Consider the following 23,241-nt stretch of genomic DNA (forward strand, 5'->3'; position numbering starts at 1 on the left):
GGTCCTACCACAAGCTATTCTAAAGTACATCCTGGTAAGTTCCCCTGTTCCTGCTCTTCGGGCCTTTCATCCCCACCCCACCTCTGCCCTCACAGTGAAGGAATTCTCCCAGAAGCCTTCCAGTTACCGCTGTCTGGCTCTAGCCACTGTGGGAGCCTTGCCAGTCTTTGTCTTAGACAACACAAGGTGGTAGCTTGTAGCCTTGGGCAGGTCACTGTACTGAAGCCTGCTCAATCTGCACATTATCAAACGACTCAGTTTGATGACTCAGTTTCTGACTCAGTTGAGCCTCTCCAGTAAAAATCCTGAACTCCAGTGAGGCCAGCAGGTCCCACTCTGGATGATGAGTATGTTATCCCTCATAGAATGACGGCCATGTGCTGGTTAGTTTTTGTCAACTTGATACAAACCTTAGCATACCTCGGAATGCCTCCATTGAGAGCCATTGTCTCAGATTGGTCTATGGACATGTCTACGAGGCATTCTCTCAATTGCCAACTGATACAGAAGGTCCCAGCCAACTGTGTGTAGTACCACCCCTAAACAGATGGGCCTGGGATGGATGCCATCCCAGGTCGGGGGAGTAAGCCAGTAAGCAGCATTCCTCTGTGGTCTCTGCTTCAGTCCTGGCCATCAAGCTCTTCCCTGCCTTGGGTCCTTGCTTCAACTTCCCTCAGTGAGGAACTATAAACTGTAAGCCAAATAAACCCCTTCCTCCCCCACTTGCTTTTGGTCAGTGTTTTCTCACAGCAACAGAGAAGCAAGCTATACCACCCTATCTCTAAAACAGGGCATAGGGTGACACCCCAGAGCCTTTCCACATCCCAGGGGATTCTGTAAATTCTTCTAGTCTTGCATGATTGTATGGATAGAATACTGCATTAGGATTTCCTTCTGGCTGTATGTTGTTATGTCGGTTGTTATGTTTGCATTTTGGTCAGCTCATTCTCCAGTAAGTTTTACGTATTGTTCTATGTTTTTAGCTGTAACTCTCTAGACACTTCGAGACCACCTCTACGTCCAAAGAAAAACCCTATGTGGAATACTGTGTAGAGTTTGAAGTAGGTGTTCTGTCAGCAGTCTGCCCTGCTGAATGTCCCAGACATTGGTTTCTTCTTCAGTAAGGCCTCTTATGAAGCTCTTACTCATCTTGGCACAAGGTTAAAAATTAAATTTTTTTTTTTAAAGGAGAGGGTACCCATTACCATTTTTCCCGGCGGGCCTTGGTCACCCGGAGTTCCAGCAAACCCAGGAAAGCCAGAATTACCCTACAAATGAAACAACCAAAGGAATAAGCTTCCCCATGGGCTACAAGAACTGGCCTTCCCAAAACATCAAACTGTTTCATGCCTAAGGCCATCGAGTCCAGGGATCCTCCATGGAGAGAGACAGGGAGGCTTACTGGGGACAAGAGGACTTCTAACCCATATGTTTAGCCCCAGCTTGCCACGGATCTCATACACACACACACACACACACACACACACACACACACACACACTTCCATGAAGAGCATTCGAAGATGACCTAACCCCCAGTCAAGGCTCAAGGGCATGTGATAAACATAACACACAGGGTCTGTACTGAGGGCCTAACAGTGGGGAAAAGAAAAGTCCCCACAGCACCTTCCTGGCCTCTGTGTCTTGGGAAAGGGTGGAGGGGGCTCACTGCTCATTTTCTAGCTGTTTGAAGTAACACAGCACCAATTTAATCTGGATTTAATCAATGCTTCATCTTTTTTTTTTTTTTATTTGGAAGTAGAAAGATCAGTTCACTGAATAAGCAGCAGCAAAGCTGGGTGAGCATGGACCTTGCCATAGATGAAAATACCAATTACTGAGTCCAAGGAAAACACACGCTCTCTTTTCCTCCTGTTCTGCTCTGAACACAAGTTCATGTCCTCTTCCAAGAAGGTTTTACTTTAAATATTTTAAAATCACATTTTTTTATTAGTGTGTGTGTGTGTGTGTGTATGTGCATGCCATGGAACACATGTGGAGATCCTTTTGTTTTTTCTCCTTTCACCATGTGGGTTCTTGGTGACAAGTGCCTTTACCCATGGTGCTGGTTAGTTCTTGTCAACTTGGGCACAAGCTCAAGTCACTAGGAAGAGGGCACTTCCTTGATTAATGATTGATGTGGACATGCCATCCCTGGGCTGGTGGTCCTGGGTTCTGTAAGAAAGCAAACTGGGCACGCCATGAGGGGCAAGCCAGTAAGGACCATTTCTCTGTGACTTCGGCTTCGGTTCCTGCTCTGACTTCCCTCAACGAGATGTGGAAGCATAAGCTAAATAAACCCTTTCCTCCCAGGTTGTTCTGGCCGTGGTGTTTATCAAAGCCATAGAAACTAGAACTCCTGCTGAGTCATCTCATCAGCCCAAGGCTTGCTTTCTAATGTCTATCAGCTAAACACTCTCCAAATCCTAATATCCACAGTTACTCTTTTCAAAATGAGCTGCCATTGAATGTGGCTCTTCAAGACCCAACCTTTAATCTTTACAGCTGGGCATGATGGTACAGTTAGGAAGCACAGGGAGCAAGAACAGGGATCCAAGGCAGGCCTTACTTACATAACAAGTTCAAGGCCAGCATGGGCTTTATAAGACTGTCTCAAAAACCAAATAAAAAAGTTTTTTAAAACAAATCATATTCAATGTACAGAATGTAGAGGAACGGTCCTTAACAGGAGACTCAATGGAGCACAGTAGACTCAAAGACTGAAGCTGTGTTTTTGAGAATCTAGTCCCAAAGAAGCATGGGGAAGACTCAGACAATCCACACTTGCTTGTCAAAAAAGTGTTGTCCTTGACAACATCCTTCCAAATTTTCCCTAGAGTCACCCGGACTTAGGTGCCCTCAAATTGTCTTGAGCCGTCTAGTGCAGAGCTGAAACTCTAGCCCGTGTGCCTTGTTCCCGATTGCCAGGCTGCATTTCAACCCTGACTATAAATGAGAGGGGGGGGGGGGGGGGGGGGTGTGCAGTGTGTACTGATCAGTCAGGCATAGCCCCGTCTGTGCCTGTAGTGATTGCAGATGACCCTCTGGTTCTTACCCTCTTCCCTCGGGTTCCCTTGGCCCCCTTCTCTCCTCCATGGCCCGGGTTACCGTCTTCTCCCTTTACAAAGGTGAAAGCAAGGTTGTGAGCATACGGAAAGACTTACAGACGTGGAACACATACTGCCTAGCAGTTGCCAGGCCCACAGAGTTGTCTTCTTACTTGCACACCAGGATAGCCAGGGAATCCAGGTTCGCCCTAGGGTCAGAAAAGATAAGACAACGTTCAGTGCCAGGTGAATAAGTTTTTCCTCAGCGTTCCTCCAGGAAAGAAATGGTCAAGAGGCCACATTTCAATCCCAGAGGGCAACAATTTGTTAATAGTTTTTTTTACAATTTCCCCCCTAGAAATTCTAACCATGCTCCAGTAGGTGGTCCCTCTCCCACATACATATGGCCCAGGACACACGTGTGTGACCTAAGCGCTTCCTCCCCTACACGTCAGTCTCCAGATGACACAGAATACCGAAAACTACACAGATGCTGTGAACACAGACAAACACCCTGTGTTATTTAGGCAGGAAATGAGAGTTCCTACGTGTTCAGTACATGTGCAAATGTTTCTCAAATGTCTCGGTCTGCAGTTGGGTGAGTCCATCCTTGGGAGCGTGTAAGGGTAGAGGGTGTGTGGGAGGGGGAGGGAGAGGAGGAGGGGAAGGGGCTCTTCTATAGATGGTGGCCAGGGAAAGTCTTTTTGCAAAGGTAGCATTTGGCAGTATGGAGTAAAGAAGGGAGCTTAGCAGGGACCTGGGGGGGGGGGGGGGAATATGGAGGGGGAGGAAGCCCAGGAAAATGGAAAAGGATGTGAAGAGGCATTAATGCAAGAGGTTGATGAGAGAGGAGGTCAGGAGAGGATGCCTAGAAGGTCACACACAAGCCAGGCGTGTCCAGTCTTATAGGCCATGGAACACTGGGTTTTCTTTCAGTGCCACAGGGAGCGATAGCAGGCTTTGGATAGAACAGAGACATGCTCTTGCTATGCTCATAAAAGATGGTTCTGGTTGACTCAGGAAGGCCTAACTCGACGAGGCAGAGGCAGGGAGATTATTAGGTGCCTTCTGAAGGAATCAAAGTAGAGAATCGTGTACACTTGGCCTACATGACAGAAGTAACCAGAGGTGGTAAAATGCTTGGTTGGGGTGTGACTCAGTGGCAGAGACAGGCGTGGTGAAACACACTGGTGATCCCAGCACAGGGGAGGTGCAAACAGGCAGACGCCTACGGCTTTCTGGCCAGTCATCTTAGCCTAAATGGTGACCTCTGAGACAAATAAACAAGGAGGACAGCCTCTGAGGAACAACAGCCAAGGTTGAGCTCTGGCCTCCACATACATGCGCACGCAGAGAGAGAGAGAGCAGGGAGGGGAGATAAAGACAGAGAAACAGGGACAGATAAATTAAAACATAAAATCCATAAATGCTGAAAAAAGAAAGGAATAAAGTTATTGTTGGAGGATGTGCTAATTTTAAGTTGTCTGATAGATGTTTAAAAAAAAAAACAAAAAGGACACGTGTGGTGTTGGGTTTGGTCTAAACTAGAGGAATAAACTGGAGATCACAGGGTAAAGGGAGCCTGATGCTTCAAAGGCATGAAGCACAGGGTGGCAAATTCTGTCTGGAGAAGCCCAAGGCATCTACCAGAGTAAGCCGATATGTGAGTTCAGCTTGGAAAACGAGCTACCGTTGTCCAAGGGAGAGAGAAGGAAAAGAACATTCTATAGCATCGTAGAGACAAGGAGCTGGGAAAGGGCTGGCATCTCCAGATCAGGACGGTGTGGGACCGCCTGGTGGGGCTAGAAGCCGATGCTAGGGGTTGGTTTTAGAATAAGTGAAGGACTAGATCAGCCTTTTACTTCACAGGGAGGGAACACTATGACATGTCATTAAAGAAACCATTCCTGACACAACTCCTGAAAACCCACCATATTCTAGTAAAGTGAAATCAGAACCGTGGTTTGATATTGGAATGCTCTTTGCCTGAGCTTACCTTCTTCCCTTTTCTTCCTGGGAAACCGTAACCATCTGGACCAATTAGACCCTAGGAAAACAACACAAGATGAACTGACCGTAGATTCACCCAGACCAACTCGTGGCTGATAACAATAGCCAAACCTTTGGATAAGCCAACAAAGTGAGAAATCAGGGAAGAGGGAGGGTCTTGGGGAAGGCTGGAAGAGTGCTTGCATGGGACAAACACTCACAGTGGAGGGACAGGGGCTTAAAACCTTAAAAGACCATGACAGTGTCGCCTACATGGCTGCTGGGAGGACTAAGAACCTGTGGAGCTGAGCTCACTCTCTGGTAAACATGTCGGTATCTTTTCCAGTTTTCAGAAGGCTGAGGCAGGAAGCCTGAGAGTCTGACCCAGCCTGGCTCAATGAGACCTGCCTCAACATACACATGCATACATATACATACATGCACACACACAGAGACACACACACGTGTGTACACTGGGACATTGCTAGAGATCTGAACATTGCCACGGGAGTCAATGACTGATCCTCTACAGAGCTGTATTTGCCAAACTACAGATAATGCAGGTAAGTGTCCATCCTAAGAAGTGAATTCAACTGTAGTGGCTTTGGGGGCAATGACATTTTTAGATCAAGTAGATAAACAGAAAGGGCAAATGGGACGCGGAAGGCCTGAAGACTGTTACTGTGGCCTAATTAGGAAAATTGTAAAGTACAAAGGGAAAGGGGGGAAAAACCGAATCCTCTATGAGGAGGGAAGTGCCATCCTTTGGCTGCTACTCTGTCTTCTCCCACACAGAGCATCAGTGCCTGCATCTCTGGGGAGAGATCAAGGCCTGTATTTGGAGGCTGTGATTGGAGACTTGTGAGAGTGCTGGGATTACAGATGTGTGCTTCCACATCTGTCTTTACCCGAGTTCTAGAGATTTCAGACTCAGGTCCTCGGGCTTGGAATGCCACCTCCAAGAATAATGCCCTTCCCTAGCTTACAGAGAGGAGGGAAAGGGGGGGAGAAGGTGAAGGGAGTTAAGGGGCATAAGCTCTATGCTATTTCAACCAAGAGAGCAGAATAAAATCAAACAAAATATGAATTTCACCATTTACCTTTTCAGAGTACAGGCACAGGGCCTGTACTGTTTGCCTCACAGTCCATTTCACAGTAGCCCTGTTCCACTCACACTCCTTACACATTTTAATTTAAGCTTCTTGGGTCTGCTTCAGTTTTCTCTCCTTCCCAACAAATGCAATTTCAGTGCTAAATTGGGGGAGGGGTTGTGGGGAGTACCCTTACAGGCCCTTCCTAACTGCTGGTAGAAGAAATCTCCAGAAGACAGCACTGCTCTTATGAAAAACTGAACCACAGGAAAATGGTGAGCTGAAAATAGTCATATGAAATAACTAATTTCCGCCTGTGCTCAGATCAGTGAACAAGGTAAAAATGAAGAGCCCTGCATTGAAAGTTTCATCTGTAGGAAGAAATCGCTCATGATAATTGGTCTCCAAAGTTATTCCTAAGCTCTGGATAATTAAACTCCTATTCTGAAAGGATAGTGATTCTAGCTAAGTGTTCTAATTTGGTATCTAGAAAAATATGTCTCTGTGCTGGGGGGGATGGCTCCGTGGGTAAAGCCCACTGCACAAGCATGAGGACCTGGGTTTAAACCCCTAGAACTTGTGGAAAGCTAGATATGGCAGCGCCCATCTTCAATCCCAGTGCTCCCAGACAGAGGTGCAGCTCAGCGGCTATCCAGGCTGCCTTACACAGGTATAAAGAAAAAAAATATCCTGCCTCAGGCTAGAAAGCTGGGTCAGAGGTTAACAGCACCATCTGCTCCTGTAGAGGGGACCTGGACTCAATCCCCAGCATCCACACAATGGCTTACAATCATCTACAATTCCAGTTCCAGGAGATCTCAGCCACTCTTCTGGTCCCCACAGGCACAAGGCAAACGTATGGTACACAGAAGTACACACAGACCAAACACCCACACGTATAAAATAAATCTTTTTATAAAGGCCACAAATGAACAGCACCCAAAATTGACCTCCACATACATGCCATGGTATAAGCATGCTCACGCATACAAAAAGCACGCAAACACACAGACTCACAAAGATTTTTAAGTTTATCTGAGCATCTCATTGGTCCCAAAAGACTCAGATATTTGAGAAACCTCCTCATCGAATATCAGAGACTCACAGGCACTTCCTTCTTCAACAATGAGAAGGCAAAAGAAATGCAACACATTTTTTTAATTCTTTATTTATGTGGAACTTATGGACCTTTGGCTAAATCCTCAACAGTTCAAGCCATCATGTCATATTGGTAACATCGAGTTTAAATCATCAAGACTATTATTTTTTATGTGAAACAAAAACACATACAAAACAAGAAAAAGATAAAAAATTCAATCAAGAATTCAAAACAGAGGATCTGGACTTACAGGCTGCCCTCGTGGTCCTTGCTGACCCAGTGGACCTCTTTCTCCTGCATGACCGAGATCTCCCTTTTAATAAAGGGGAAAGATGAAATTGAGTTTCTCCCATGAGTTTATATATTTTTGTGCCGTTTTTCTTAAAGATTTTTGGTTAGTCCTTTCAAGACCTATTAACAGCACCATACGGGCTTGCTAAGGCTTGTTCTGGAAATGGGATTAAAAAGAAAATGCACAGTGGAATTGGATACAGCTGTAAAGGAAAATTAAATCACAATAATGCAGGAAAAATGGATGCGATTGTAACTCATTATGTTAAGAGAAATAAGCCACAAAATACCACGTGACTCCTCTCAGATGCAGAAACTCGATTTAAAATTATGTGTATTTACGTGTGTGTTAAGTAAAGGTAATTATAAACATACTAGCCGTCTTTGTACTGATGATGAGAGACTTAGAGAGCTTGGGTCACTATGGCTTTCCCAGGTGTGGGCGTGAGAATGTAGGCTCAGAGCGAGTCTATGCCTGTTCTCTCTGTCAGCGCACCACTGCCTCCTGATATAGGCGAGCCATTTCTCCATAGGCCAGTTTATATCATTTCCCTCTTTGTATGCACCATTCTAGCTCTAAGTGGAAAGGCAGTCAATAGCTTCATCAGCACTATCATGAACATACTGGAAATGATGGCAAGGGAAAGATTTGCCTAGGAAAGCCCAAAGTTTCCCTAAAGTCAAACTCAAGAATCTGTTCTCTGACACTCACCTTTATTCCTCTGGGTCCGGCTGGTCCTCTTGAGCCATTTGGCCCTGGAGTCCCAGGATTCCCCTGCAATGATACCATGACCAAAATCATGACTCTCTTACTACATATAGCCCCTGACTTGCAGTCACTGGACCAATGATTTTTGTTGTGTTTTTTACTTTACAACAGAAAAAAAAAAATCACATGCATTTAGTATAACCCAACTTCAAATTTTAAAACTTTGACCTTTTCCTGGACTAGTCATACTTGATACAATATTGTCTTGTGATGCTGGGTACCAGCAATGAGCCATCACCATGAAGCCACAGGAGTCAACAACTGATTCTCTACAGAGCTGTATTTGCTAAGCTACAACATTGGTAGGTCAATCTATTAAATGAGCTTTTGCTCCATGACACTCTCAGCTACTGATGGCTTCACTGGGATACCATCCCAAGAGCATAGAGATTGCTGAATTGGTCTGGAATTGTCAATGTGCTCATGAATCCTCATCCAAAGACCTAAGTCAGAGGCCACTCTGACCACTTTCTGTCTGGGTGGCAATCCATTTAATCTCCTGGAGCCTCTGTGACCTTATCTGCAGAAACAGATCATTTCCCTGTAGCTTCATAAGGAACAAGGGAATTGGCACGGAGATGTAAGCTGAGCTTTTAATGCTTAACACAGTTAATTTTCTCTTCCAACATGCAAAATGCATAGCAGACACATTTAAACTCTAGATGGGGGTGACTGGGAGAAAGAATGAAGGGTACAATGAAAATTTAAAATCTACTAAACACGGCGAACAGGAAAAGGAGCAGGAAAACTAAAGCCTAATCTTTTACCTGCTCCAAACTGAAATGTGTTCAAATTAGACTTAGAATATCACAATGAGATTTTTTAAGTAACAGGTTATCCAGGGTCTGTGACATACACCTTTAATCTCAGCACTAAGGAGGCAGAGGCAGACAGATCTCTGTGGGTTCCAGGCCAGTTAGAAGTACATAGTAAAACCCTGTCTCAATAAACAAACAAATGGGCTTTAAACGCTTCGGGAACTGCAAGCTAGATTGTTACCCAGAAGAGACTGAGGACAGAGCTATGACTTTGGCCATCCTAGAGCTGCTGTTTTGAATCTCTGGATGGAGACCATGAACCTGAGTCACATTGTGTTCCTCAAGTGTCTAAGCTGTGGCAAATGTTCCTGTCCTCAGGAAGCCTCCCTGATCATACAGCTCAGTCTCTCTGACCTCTCCACTAGCCACGGACTTTAGATGGACAGTGGAACAGATGCTAGAAAGACCAAAGTCAGAGGCCATTTGACTATTTACTACTTAAACAACCAGGCATTGGATTGCCCTAAGCCTCTGTGGCCTTATCTACACAGTCAAGCATACCCTTGTTTCCTCGTGAGGAGTGGGCAGTTTAAGCAAGCCTCTGTATGGCACTGTCATTTGTTCTTGCACTAGGAATAAACATGAGCTGTGAGACATGTCTGTGAGGTTCAAACCCAGAACTTCCTGATAACTGTGTGGCCAGAATGGAGGGAGCACACAGCTGATATGGATGCCAACTTCCTCAAACTAAATGTCCTGGAAAGCTCTGGTACTCACAGACCCCAGAACAAATGATTCACCCTGTGAATCCTCAAGGCAAGAATAAACCCCGTCTAATCAGCAGCCATACTATAGCCATTTGTCTTACAAACCTACCTGGGCGCCCAGAACCCCTTTTTGACCAAAAATTCCTGGTGTTCCTTGCCTTCCTCTGGGCCCCTGTTCCAAAAGAGACATTAAGTTTCAACCGATTTTTACACAGCCATTTATATCCCATATAAGTGTAAAGTCATCCCAGATACCCGCTGAACGACCCATCGCTGCGTGATCTCTACCAAACAGAGTCAGGCTGTGTCTACACTCTGAGGTGCTCATAGAGCATTCTTTCCACACTCCATCTACAGGGTAGGAGGACATAGATCCTTTAGCCTCCATGCTCTTAGCAATCTTTCCAGATGGATCTGCCAAGCACTCAAGTTCATTAATGTTGTCTTCGTATCTTCATCCACCCAACTACTCTGAAATCAATGGAGTGGGCTGACAATGGCCTCTCTCTCATTTGGAAAGATTTTCCTTTAGCAGGCCAAGATCACAGCTGTCACTCTATCAAGAGCCAGAGGTTCCAGAGGTGCATTTAAGTGTCTCAGTCCCCGTTGCTGGGGCAGGAGCTGCTTATATTCCCTCCGGTCTTCTTTACTTTACACATTTTGACACTTTAATTTTTTTCCAGTTTTTTTTTTTTTTTGAGTAATACTGTCCTAATAGAAGCATTGACCTCAGCTTTTACTCTCCCAGGTGAGGTATTGACAATCATCTATTTTAAATAGACCATCACTCCCCACCTCCCAGTGGGAAGGTGAGAATGGAGGACGAGTTCTGTTAATCAACATAATCATCTGGCTTATGGCTTTTGGTATGATGTGCACCGCTTTCAAAAGGCGGAATCCGGTGACTAGAGAAGACAGAGCAGGGACATGACAGTAGCAGGGGTCCAAATTTGAAATAAGCCACTGATCAAAGAGAAAAATGGAGGAAAAAATAGGTTTCTTCGTTATTCCCCCTGATGCCATTTTTTCTTTTCATCATAAAGCAAACACACTCTAATTACACTTTGATTACTCTTTTCTTTCTTGAGCATCTTTGTCATCTGGAATCAGCAAATAGCTTCTCGAATCATCATCTAACACTCACTGGGTTTTCAATGCTGGAGAGAGGATTCAGTGTGAATCAAGTGTGTTGTCAGTTTAAAGTTCTTCCACTGCAGGGAACTTGGAAATGCTTTGCTTTATAGAGGAAAGAGCTTGAAGGACTGTGGAATGGTAGGTTTACTTTTCCCTTTGAGGATTCCAGAAGAGCTGCTTTGACATTCACGTTTCCACTTGTCACTTAGTGTACAGCCCCTCGGTGGACTGAAGCCATAAAGGGTAAGACCTTGTCTTGCTTGTTTAAGCACCCCAAGGTCCATGCATAGCAGAAACCCAGTAAGTGCGAGGTGATGGAATACAACTTTAATGAATTAAAGGCCACTTAGGAACAACTCGGTGCGTCTCCAGAGGCACTCATCACGAGCACTGACTTCAGGTTCGGATTCCAATTCTATCACTCACTAGCAGTGTGACCTTGGCCAGTTTGCCTACCTACCTCATGCCCTCTCCATTTTGTCCCTATGAAATGGACTAATAACCCCACTCAACCCCCAGTGGTGAATTAAACAAATTAATGCTACGGCCTAGGCTAGGATCGAGGAGTCTGGGCGATACAGCTATTATGGTTCGGCCTTCCCAATTGGCTTCGGTAAGACCCAGGAAGCGCTCTTTGGGTCATTCTCATTCACATTTCTATCACACAAAGAGAAGGTTTCAAGCAAATGTCCTTAGATTAAAACCCAGTTCTCAATACAACCTGTGGTCCTGGATACCCAGGCTCTCCTTGGAAACCCAGCTCACCAGCCTCTCCACGCACACCCTGCAGAAATGAGAGAGCAATGAGTGCCCAGACGCAGCAGGTACCCTATTGGAAACAGCCGTCCCCACAAGGCAGCCACTAAGAGCCCTAAGGATAAGGCACAGAAAAGAAATTGGACTGGTTGTGCTCAATCATCCCCAGAGACAGACGGATCCAGGCCAGAGAAGAAATCTGAGAGGCTTCCCCTCTGACAGGGGAAATGCAGGGACTGATTGTTGCAACCTTTCCCAGTCTTCAGCAGTCTTCACAAATCTCTTTCTGTCAGCTCAGCCAGTGCTGGGGTAGGAATCCTTTATTTAAATAACCCAAATCCCTATTCTGCATAACAACTGCTTCCGAAAAGCCTAACCCTGCTGGAAAGGGGCACTATAAGTTGGCAGTGTACAGATAAATGTATTTATGTGTATGTGTATTTGTGTGTGCACGTGTCTATGGGTGTGTGTGTTTGAGTGTGTGTGTGTGTGCGCATGTGTGTGTTTGTGTGTGTGCCTGCACACACATGTAGACCAGAGGTCAATATTTGGTGATCTGCCTCAACTGCTGTTAACCTTTTCTTTTCTTTGTTTTTGTTTTTGTTTTTGTTTTGTTTTGTTTTATGACAGGTCTCTTACTAGGACCTGGTCTCATCAGTTAAGAGAGGTAGCTGGCCAGGGGGCCCCAGGATGTCCCCGTCTCTGCCTCCGTGGTGGTGAGATTACAGCACCACCATGACTTGTCTTTTCCCACAGTTTCTGGGGATGGAACTCGGACCCCCCCACCTTTGTGCAGCAAGCATTCTAGCAACTGAGCCACCTCTCCAGCCCTCAGCCCTCTCTTTAATGGACTCGACACTCACGTGCTGGTTAGTTTTATGTCAACTGGACACAAGCTGGAGTCACTTGGGAAGAAAGAATCTCAGCTAAGAAAATGCCCCCACCAGATCGGGACATTCTCATAATTAGTGATTGATGTGGGAGGGCTCAGACCATTGTGGGTGGTACCATTGCAGGGCAGGTAGTCCTGGGGTATAAAAGAAAGCAAACTGGACAAGCTAGAGAGAGCATGCCAGTAAGCAGCATTCTTTCATGGCCTCTGCTTCAGTTCCTGCCCTGACTTCCCTCAGTGATGGACTGTATTATATAGAACTGTAAGCCAAAATAAACGTCTCCTCCCTGACTGATTTGTGTGTGTGTGTGTGTGTGTGTGTGTGTGTGTGTGTGTGTGTGGCATTGATTATAACAATAGACACCCTAAACATCTCTCTAATGTCAAGGACCTTTATCTCACACATGGAAACAGGATGTTGACCATGCTTGACAGTCGGCAACAATGTCCTCACTTGAGGTTGGGAATGTGGCCCTGCTATGTTGGCCAGGCTATTCTGGAACTCCTGGGCTTGGGTAACCCTTACACCTCATCCCCTCCCCATTTTCTTATTTTCCTTTCCACATGTTATACTATACTTTTTTTGTACATTTGTTTGCATATGCATAGGATCCAGATTTTAGGGAGAATACTTGTTTTTGTTTTTCTTTCTGAAATTATGTAACCTCACTTCATATTATACATTATAAGTCCCTTCATTTTTATACAAATTTTGTGAATTTATCCTTCTTTAGAGCTGAATTGCATTCTGTTTATGTACTGAATTTTTTTATCAGTTCGTCCATTGAGGGAAAGCCATTGATTGAAAACCTTGGGAAGAATATGAGGAATATGAGGAATATGAGCAAGTCACTTTAAGGACCCATAACAATTATAATCTATGAAAAGGAGAAGCATCCAATTACATCCCTTTGTTTGCACAATTTCATCCCTGTTCCACAATGAAAGGGCTCTATTGCAAAATCTGTCTCAACAAACTAGTACAAAAGCCTAGAGTGTAAAAACCCTGGATTAGAGTAACAAGATGGAGGGAAGAGGAGGGATGAGTGAAAGAAAAGTGAGGTGACTGACTAGAGTGGGGTTCCATCACTTCTGTTAGGGAGCTATGTAATTAATAACAGGTTCACCAAACATAGAACAAGTAGGAGGGGAAGGGGGTTCTGTTCACAGTAAACAAAATTATAAATCTGTAGATGCTCAGTTAGTTTAACCCAGAGTGGACAAAGTACACGCATGACAAGGATGCAGCAGGAGAAGGAGGGAGATGGCAAGGAAACAAAATCTTCCCCTCCTACTGTCAGAAGTCAACAGCACACCGAGCCAAGCTGGTCCCCTGCCTCTAAAAGACATGAGCAGAGAGTGGCAGGACTGAGTCTGGGAGAAGCCTACGGGAATTAAGCTGATTTTGTACAAAATCTTCAAAGAGTATCGTAGTCTTTGATTCGGACGTTAGATTTGGATCTGCTGGCTGTGGGGCCTCTGGCAAGTTCCTTCACTTTACCACGCTGGTCTACTGGGCACAAGTTCTAGGGCAAAGTTCCACCTCAGACTGATTTTAATTTTATTTTGAAATAGTCATACGACGTTGCCCAGGCTCCCTCCCTCCCTTAGACAAACCTTAAAGTTACCGTCCTGGGCCGGAGTGGGGATACGAGGACTGTAACATTAATACATTGGTAAACTGACACATGCTGTCTAAACTCTCAGAGAAGCCCGCTCTCCCATTTCAGAGCTAAGCATGTTCATCTGAAAGCATCCTCTAAGACCCCCAAGTCAGGCGATGGGATGTCTACTCCCAACTCTGTGAGGAGGGAAGAGAAGAAGAGCACAGCCCAAGGGTAAAACATTGTATCTTGGGACTGGTCAGATAGTAAGCCATTCCCATCAGAGGTTACTGCTGCTCGCGCCATGATAAAAAAGTGCCTGCAGTAGATGATGCGGGAGTCCAAAGCTCAGCCATGGGAAGCTCGTGCATGGAGAGAAAGCTTAACTGGGAACTCCAGGTCACTGCCTCAGCTTCCGGTGTCTGCCGGATGTTGTGAATGTCGACTTGACATTATCATCCCTATGTGTTGCTATTTGCTGGGGAGCCACTGGACACCACTCCTGAGGGGACACCCAGCTCTGCCTGTGACTCTCTGGGTGTCTCTGTCTGGGGACTCTCTGCCTGGGAAATCCAGCAGCCCCTGAAAGGGGCTTTCCCAGTTGATTTCTGCTGGATGTTCCAAGCACCCAATTTGATGACAGTTTGCTATCTATGTATCTCTTGATATTTGTTCTTTTGCTTTGACTTTCTACAGACTTAATAACTGCCTCGTTCCAAACCAAAAGTATGCCTATCCTAGGTCATTCTCCTGACCCTATGGAACTATGGGAAGGTTTCCACGAGATGATACCGACAAACATGTGGTGTGCTGCCTGGGGCCAGATAAAGGCTTAGTGAAGCAAGATTCTTCCCAGGAATAGTTCCCAGCCCACTGTCAAACTGCATCGGCTCTCCCCTGGGGATGCCACGAACTCAACCCTTTCCCTTCATCTCCACACTGTGTACTTGCTCATGCACAAATAGGAAACCCCCGGCCTTTGCCCAGAAATGTCATTTTATCAGAAGTCAGAAGTCTTCTCTCCAAGCACTATTTTAAATCCAAATGAAATAGAGCATCTGGGAGTGGGGGCATTTTGAACATTCCCTTCTTCTACACTGACTTCCCAGTGACCCCTTGTGCCGTTTCAACAGCCGACCAGCACTCCCCTGGACCTCAGAGAGAACTATGAAAGCAGACCTCTCCAAAAATACTGACCTTCAACCCTGGCAGGCCAGTTCTTCCACGTGACCCCTAAGGGCACAAAAGAAGAAGAGATCTCAGAAAAGGAAACAAGCCGATCACTCAGCAACCTATCCTTTCCTCCCCGGCCTGCCTCCCTCTTTGGCAAAGGCAGGAAGGAGTTATTCCCCTCCAGCACTTACACCTACCCGAGGTCCCACGCTGCCTGTTTCTCCGAGAGGTCCATGGAAACCGGAACTTCCCTGAAAAGTGAGAAAGATCTGTTTAAATTCCACAGACTCCTGGATCAACACATGCATAGGGTCAGTAGCTCTCTCACTGGGAAGTTCGGAGATAGAATGTCTGTGAGACGGCACTGCTCATGAGGAACTGAGTTTGGATCCCCAGGGCCCACGTGAAAGCTGTGCAGAGAGGTGTGTGCCTGGCATCCCAGCACCAGTTGGGTAGAAGTCAGGAGCTCACTGGCCAGGCAGTTTAGCAGAAACAGTGAGTAGTGAGAGACCCTGTCTCAATAAATCAGGTAGAGAGAACCATTGGGGAAGACACCGAACTCAGACTTCTGACCTACACACACACACATACATGTTACACACACACACACATGCGTGAACATGCATGAGCATGCACACATGTACACACACGCGCACAAAGATGCAAATGGCATTCGAGTCTCATGTTTCTGAATACTGATCTGTTCGTTATCTTTCCCCGCTGGGTGTCCCTTTGATGACGGCACAAAGCGCATCATGCTGTGACACAAGCCTCCTGCCGTCTTCCCTCACACTGGGTCCACACAGGGTCCCAAGTAGCAGGTAAAAGAAGAAGGTGGGCAGCTGTGTCTCCATGAACATGGAGAGACGGACACCAAGAACAAGGGATGTATACAGGTTATGACGGAAAGAAGGGAGCGCAGCCACCACAGAAAGGCACTCTGCTGTCACCTCTGAGCGGTCAGAAGGGGGAAGTGAATCAAGCCCATAGAATGAGTCTACGTTTCAGGAGAAATGGTGACACCGACCATGGGATTCCCAGGAAGAATCCCTCGGATAATCAGCCTGCTTCATCGGCGGGAAGAACGAGGAGAGTGAGCATGATGCTGAAGCAAACACCATCTCTTGTTACTCTGTTAGCTATGAAAGGCTAAATGATCAAACAATTTAGCCCATAATGCTAGTGTAAACATGGCATGGACGTTTACAGAAACATTATGCAAAAGTTTTTAAATATTTACCCAAACACCAAAAAAAGTGTGAAAAATTTCAAGACAGAGCTGCATGGGAAGGGCCAGATATGTTTCAGTAGAACCATTATTGATAGTTTCATTTAAATTCTGTGATGAGTTAATGAAACCTTGTATCTATGATAATATTCTTTCTCTTCTCTTCCCTCTCTCTTTCTTTCTCTCTCTGTCTCATGTAGCTCAAGCTGACTTTGAACTCACTATGTAGCCAAGGATGGCCTTGAACTCCAGATCCTCCTGCCAACCAAGTTTTGGGATTACATGTGCTATTAAAACAAGTTTTATTTTTATTTTTTGAGACAGAGACTCATACCAGCCCAGACTAACGGAGATCTCATAATCCTCCTGCCTCAGTCTCCTGAGTGTTGAGATTACAGGTGTGCACCACCATGCCTAGCTCATTGTATCTTTTCAAGGACACTAACTAATTCAAGGACTTTAAGTATTGATCTATTTTCAGTATTTAAAGAGGTACTGATTTTGGTTCAAGACCAGATAATGCCAAAAATATGCAAATGAAAATGGTGTTCCCATGCTGAGATGGTGACGTTGTGAAAAGAAACCATCCGAAAGATAGGCCAAAGCACTCGCTGTCTGCTGGGTCCTCTGTGTCCTCTGGGTTGGAGACTGCTCAGTTTAGCCCTTCTATCTGAATTACATTTCCAGAATGGCTGACTCCTTGTCTTCATATTCTTTAGGATTCTGATGTTTACTTTTAAATATTTGTGGTTTTTAAGAGAATTAAATGTGTTGTGATTTTTTTAAAAAAATGCACACTGTTGGGCTGGGGAGATGGGCCCATAGGTAAAGTACTTGCCAGGAAAACTTGGGGGCAAGAGTTCAGATCACTAGGAGCTGTAGTGTTCTCCTGAAATCCCAGGGTTTTGAAGCAGGGAGGGGGGATTCCCAGAGCAAGAAAGCTGGCTAGCTAGACTAGCTGCGTTGATGAGCTCTGGGTTTTATTGAGCGATTCTGCTCCAATGATTAAGGTAGAGAGCAATCAAGGAATATCCCTGATGTCAGCCTTGGGACTCCCCACAATCATGTGCATGTGCACGCATACAAACACACAAACACAGGTGAATGCACAGAACATATACAAAAACATGAAGGAAAAAAAAAAACATTGGATAAACCTTAAAGAACACAGACTTAGAAGAACATCTTAAGCTCAGTGTGGTGATTTGAATGAGACTGACCGGCATGGGCTCGTATATTTGCATGCTCAGAACCCACTTGGTGAACTGTTTGGAATGAGTAAGAGGTGTGGCCTTGCTGGAGTGGGAGCAACCTTGTTGGAGGAGATGTGGACTTTGAGATTACAAAAGCCCACTCCAAGCCCACTGTCTCTCTCTGCCTGCTGTCTGTGGAGCAGGAGGTATCTCTCAGCTACTGCTCCAACACCATGCCTGTCTGTTTCCTGCTATGATGAACATGGACTAACCCGCTAAAGCTGCAAGCAAGCCCTCGGTTAAATGCTTCTTCATACAGGAGTTGCCTTGGTCATGGTGTCCCTTCACAGCAATAGAACAGTGACTAAGATAGGCAGCCACTGGGAACCAATTATTCCTTGGAAAGTTTCAAAATGTTTATGCTTTCCCAAGAAGATATAAAGTATCTTCTTTATATAAAGTATCTTTTTATAAACTCAGGTGGGATCATGCAGTAAACGTTCTACATTTTTACTTTTTATATAATTTCTTGGTGATCCTTAAAATCAACACAGACAATAAATCTGTTTGTCTTTAAGTTTATAAAGTACCTAAGAGATGAGGAGATGGTATAAATATTAAAGTAGAAAAGGGACATATTGGAGTAAAGGTTAAAGCATGGATGGGGCAGAGGGGCAGGAGAGAGAAGGAGAAGAGGGACAGGTTAACTAAAACTAAGGATGTACCAAAAAAAAAAACTTTATGATAAGTTACTACTTTGTAAGCTAATTTAGAAATATTCTTTAAAACGGAATTTGGACTGAGTGTTTTCCCCAGAAGAACATCTCTGTGTTGAGCATGGAATACATTCTTACAATTGATCCGTTAGAAAAGCCCTAGAGACCACCAAAACAACACAGACTATTGCTGTTGCTGCTAACTGCCCACCAGAACTAGATAGTAAAGGCCCATCACAAAGGACACAACACATATCAGGTCTAGGGCATGGAAAATCCAACCTGGAAAGGATCTGAAAACTTCCTCCTTGCCGGCTAGCTCTCGCAGTGACAAAAGGTACTAGGCAGAGTGCTGGGGGAGAAAAGTCATCCTTGAGAACACACAGCATTGACCTCTGAATTCTACGGCATCAGCTTGCCAAGGAATGCGTGTTCACTGATGCAATATGGGCATGAGGGTGATAGGGATAAGCAATGCTTTTCTGATGAGGTTTGAAGCCTGCTCCACAAGAGGGAATCCGTGCCTGGTACCGTAAACCGGGTCAGAAGTCCTAGAAGAACCTGTTCCTGCTGTTTTGATAAACGGAAATGTTGTCAAACTGTACTCTAAATACCTCTGCTAGAGCTACTGTTGACCATTCCAGAGAAGACTCCTCTGCAGTGGACGGCAGCTAACGCAGAGACTACCAACTGGTAAACGTGACAGATGAATGTTCAGCCCTGAATGGGATGTCTCTGTCAAGGCTCAGGCAATACTGAGCAGAAAGGGATAGGAGGCGTGAAAGAGCCGAGGGTAGAGAGGAGAACTGTGAGGTGCTGTCTTCCGGGCATGAGATGTCTGTTGCACTCAAGACGTCACTGTAGATATGGTTACCCACACAAGAGCGAGCCAGCCAGACCAGCAGCAGCACTGACTGGACTCAGTGGGTTTCAGACGAGTGAAAGGAGGAAAAGGAATGAAGGTAGGAAGGGCACCTGATGGAGGTGCTCAGAGAGATAGGAGTCAACATGGTCAAGACACGTTACACCCACCAGCTGTGGTGGCACACACCGCTACTCCCAGCACTGGGAGGCAGAGGCAGGCAGATCTTTGTGTGTTTGAGGCCTGGTCTATAAAGTGAGTCCAGGACAGCCAGGCCTCTGTCTTGAAAACAAAAAAATAAATAAATAAAAAATAAAAGCAAACAAAGAGATACATTACATACACGTATGAAACAAAGATAATTTTTTTTGTTTATAAAGTAAAAGATAGCTTGTGGTATAGAGCTGTTCTTTTAAGGTATGCTAAAAAATTACACGAAAGAATAATTTTATCCTAAATAAGGAAAAATGGCACTTCCCCGTTTTTTGAAAAGAAAAATATTATACTAGGTGTCAGAACACGGTTCAAGAATGGAGCTGTGTGAGGAGAATTGTGAGTGCTGTGAGAAAAGCAAAACGAGATGCTCCTGACCTCTGCTCCTTCTAAACATGGGTTTGTTCTTGAAATGTTCTTCCATGCCCTCTCAGGTATAGCGAGAGTGGGCTTACTTCAGACATCCATCATTTTACCATTGTTATTTGGACAATGTTTCTAGGCAAGGCCTGCCCTTGTGATTGCATATAGCTTGAACTTGTGAACTTTGCTTATATGACCTCGCTTAACCCTCAGAGTATATAAACCATCTAATGCTCTAAATGAAGTTGGCCATTGTATGACACTTGCAGTAGTCTACCTCATTTTTAGGCTCCATTCGCCCAGGTCCCATCTCGAGAGTGGCAACAGCTAGAGACTAAGGAGATGGCTCAGTGGGTAAAACACTTGTGACACAGGCATGGAGACATGAAGTCAGGACCCCAGCAACCACATAAAAGTAGAAGCACCCCAGTACTTGGGGGACAGAGATAAATGGATCCCCAGAGCTCACTAGCAGCCAGCTAGGCCAAGTCAGTGAGCTGTAGGGCCACTGAAGAGACCCTGTCTCAAAAACTAAGGTGGGCTGCTGGCAAAATGGCTCAGCAGGTAAGGGCACTTGATACCAAGCCTGACATCCTGAGTTCAATTCCCAGAACCCACAAAGTAGATGGAGAAAACCTACTCCCACAAGCTGTGCTCTGACCTCCACATGTGTACCATGGCACATGCTCTCTTTTTCTCTCTCTCTCTCTCTCTCTCACACACACACACACACACATACAAACACATACATAAATAAGGTAGAGAGGAACAAAGGAAGGTACTTCACATCAACATCTGCCATACACACACACACACATACATACATGAACATATACTCACACCATATGCTACACACAAAAACATTTTTAACAAACCCCTGCAACCTTACCTGACTTCCTCTGAAGACTAATTGCTATTGTGTCTTAGGAAGTTCACAGCTACTGGAAATATTGATAATTTTTTTTCTTCCTCGTCTTTTCCACAGCCTCCCACTTTGTAGTAAATGCTACTTCTATGGACTTCTTTTTGAAGTGGGTTGTATGCCAGAGAAGGCTAGATAAAACATCTCATAATAGATCTTGATATAATAAGATTCTTTCCTAAAAGATTTATTGTCTCTTCACTTCAACAGCAGACAGCATTTTGCTGCTGGCATAGTGAAACAATTACTGGGACAGATGCTGGAGCCACTAGATAAAAGACTGTCAGAAAACAGAAGAGCTACATCCCAAGGTAAGCGTCATCCCTCAAATTACTTATCCATTAGAGAGGGGAGAAAAACGTGCTCACGGGAGAGAAAGCCAATGAGCATGGACTCAATGGAGTGACCATATCTAACATCACCAAAAAGAAGCCAAACTCCCAAGTAGCTTCACTAAGTCTTCTGTTGAAAAAAAGATTAATCTGTCTCTGGATATGGAGAAATAGTCAGACAAGTGCTATCGGGGGGATGCTTGGCAAAAGAATTGGTCAGGAATGTCAATGTCATATAAGCTAATAGCAATGGCTGCTGTGGTTAAGGAAAACTGAAGAGGCAAGATGCTCTGACAAACAAACAAACGAAAAGCAGGCTTAGAGAACATTCCAGGAGTGACAGTTCCAGTAACACACTTCATGCCAGTCTTGAAACAGTGAGCAGATCTTCCTGGGCAAGTTGGTATTGCAGGATTCAGGGGTCAGTGCTACGTAATACCATCAATGACCTTTTCCCCCTGTGGTTGGCACAGTGCCTTGGCGCTAGGAAAGCTGGCCAACAATGTGCTTCCCCTAAAAAGAATGGGTTGAAATTTGATCCCCAAAGTGAAGGGATCAGGGCACATGGCCTCTGGGAGGTGATCTGGTGGGTCAGGAGTGTGGGATTGGTGTGGTGTGCCCCAACTCTCTCTGTGTAAGGCGACAGCCAAGAAGGCAATGCATGAAGCAGGAACTGGGCCCTCATTACACACCCAGCCTCCCAGTGCCTTGGTCTTTGGCTGTCCAGACTCTGGAGCTGTGGAAACTATATGTTGAGTGATGCAACCTGTCCACTGTGTTCTGTTAGAGTAGCCTGAACTAAGACATTGGAAAAGCGGAAAAATTTGACCATGGACTGTGTGTTAGAAAATAGTATTATTTATACGTGGCACAGACAACAAAAGTACACTCAGCATGTGTGTGCGCACATGTATGTATGTATTTGTGCAGACACATACTTATATACATGTGTACTAAATAAATCAAAGAAACTTGTGAGGGGGAGGACTGGGGGAGGGCTTTAATTAAGGGGGGCAGTTAGGAGGGGCGAGAGGAAGAAAAGGAAAGCGGGGAGTGATGTAATTCTATTTCGAATTTTTAAAACCTTTACAAATAAAATAATATTTCCTAGATACTTTGTGAGGGCCCCCTTGTGTCAATGTGGAAGGGTGGCCTTTTCCTTGTGGGTAATGTGTTACAATGCTTTTAATTCATCTTCAAGGGGCCCAAGAAAACATCACTCACACAGAAACATGCTCACACACATGCTCATACAAACATGTGCGCACACACACACACACACACACACGCAAATGTGGTAACGGATGCTCTTCATCCCTACAACTACATTTTTTTCCTGTAGAACTAGACATTTTTTTCAAAATAAAAAGTAACACGAGCTCTTCGTGAAGTACGTCAACCAGAACACAGAGGGAAAGAAACGCATACATTCTGGTGATAGAGACAGGGGTTTCTTTCTTCCCCTACAAATTTGGTCTCAAGTTGAATACATCCTTGTAGACTTGCTCTTCTCACTTACTAGTACGCCATGGGTATTTTCCATACGGAGAAACAGTTGTCTGGCATATGGCGTAAGCTTACCGGTAGAGTACTTGCCTGACTTCAAAAGGTCCCAGTTTCAATTCCCAGAAAAAGAAAAGGGGATGAAGAAAGAGGGAGGAGAAAGGAGAGGAAAGAAGAAGGGCAAAGAACAATACGTAGAAAAGCAGGCATGGTGGCTCGAGCCTGTAATTCCAGAACTTCACAGGCTAGAGCAGGAAGGTAGGCAAGGAGTTTGAGCCCAGCCAGGGCTACACATAAGACTGTATCAAACCCACAACGGAAATAAGTAGTTCTCTTTGTTCTGTTTCATTGGGTAACACTACTAAGTGTGAAGTTAACACCATGTATATAAATGACCTCTTATTATTGGATGCTGAATAGTTCCATCTTTTACTTTTGAGACAGGGCCTCAGGCATACAGCCTGGATGGCCTAGCACTCACTATGGAACAAAGGATGAGCTTCAACATCCAGTCCTCCTGCTACAGCTCCAAAGTGCTGG

General features: G+C 45.0%; 1 protein-coding gene across 1 annotated transcript in view; it reads right to left on the minus strand.

The window, feature by feature from the left end:
- LOC129693156 (collagen alpha-4(VI) chain-like) overlaps positions 1-23,241 on the minus strand; it is a 112,853-nt gene that overhangs the window by 21,497 nt on the left and 68,115 nt on the right. Inside the window, exons 22-31 of the mRNA XM_055629840.1 lie at positions 15,567-15,620; positions 15,394-15,429; positions 11,666-11,728; positions 9,920-9,982; positions 8,229-8,291; positions 7,476-7,538; positions 5,043-5,093; positions 3,220-3,255; positions 3,055-3,117; positions 1,206-1,268 (exon numbers count right to left, since the gene is read on the minus strand). Of these exons, the coding sequence (XP_055485815.1) occupies positions 1,206-1,268; positions 3,055-3,117; positions 3,220-3,255; positions 5,043-5,093; positions 7,476-7,538; positions 8,229-8,291; positions 9,920-9,982; positions 11,666-11,728; positions 15,394-15,429; positions 15,567-15,620 (555 nt within the window). The remainder of the gene's footprint in view (positions 1-1,205; positions 1,269-3,054; positions 3,118-3,219; positions 3,256-5,042; positions 5,094-7,475; positions 7,539-8,228; positions 8,292-9,919; positions 9,983-11,665; positions 11,729-15,393; positions 15,430-15,566; positions 15,621-23,241) is intronic.

The sequence above is a fragment of the Psammomys obesus genome, unplaced genomic scaffold (assembly GCF_907164565.1).
Source record: "Psammomys obesus unplaced genomic scaffold, mPsaObe1.curated_primary_1811, whole genome shotgun sequence".
Taxonomy (NCBI): Eukaryota; Metazoa; Chordata; class Mammalia; order Rodentia; family Muridae; genus Psammomys; species Psammomys obesus.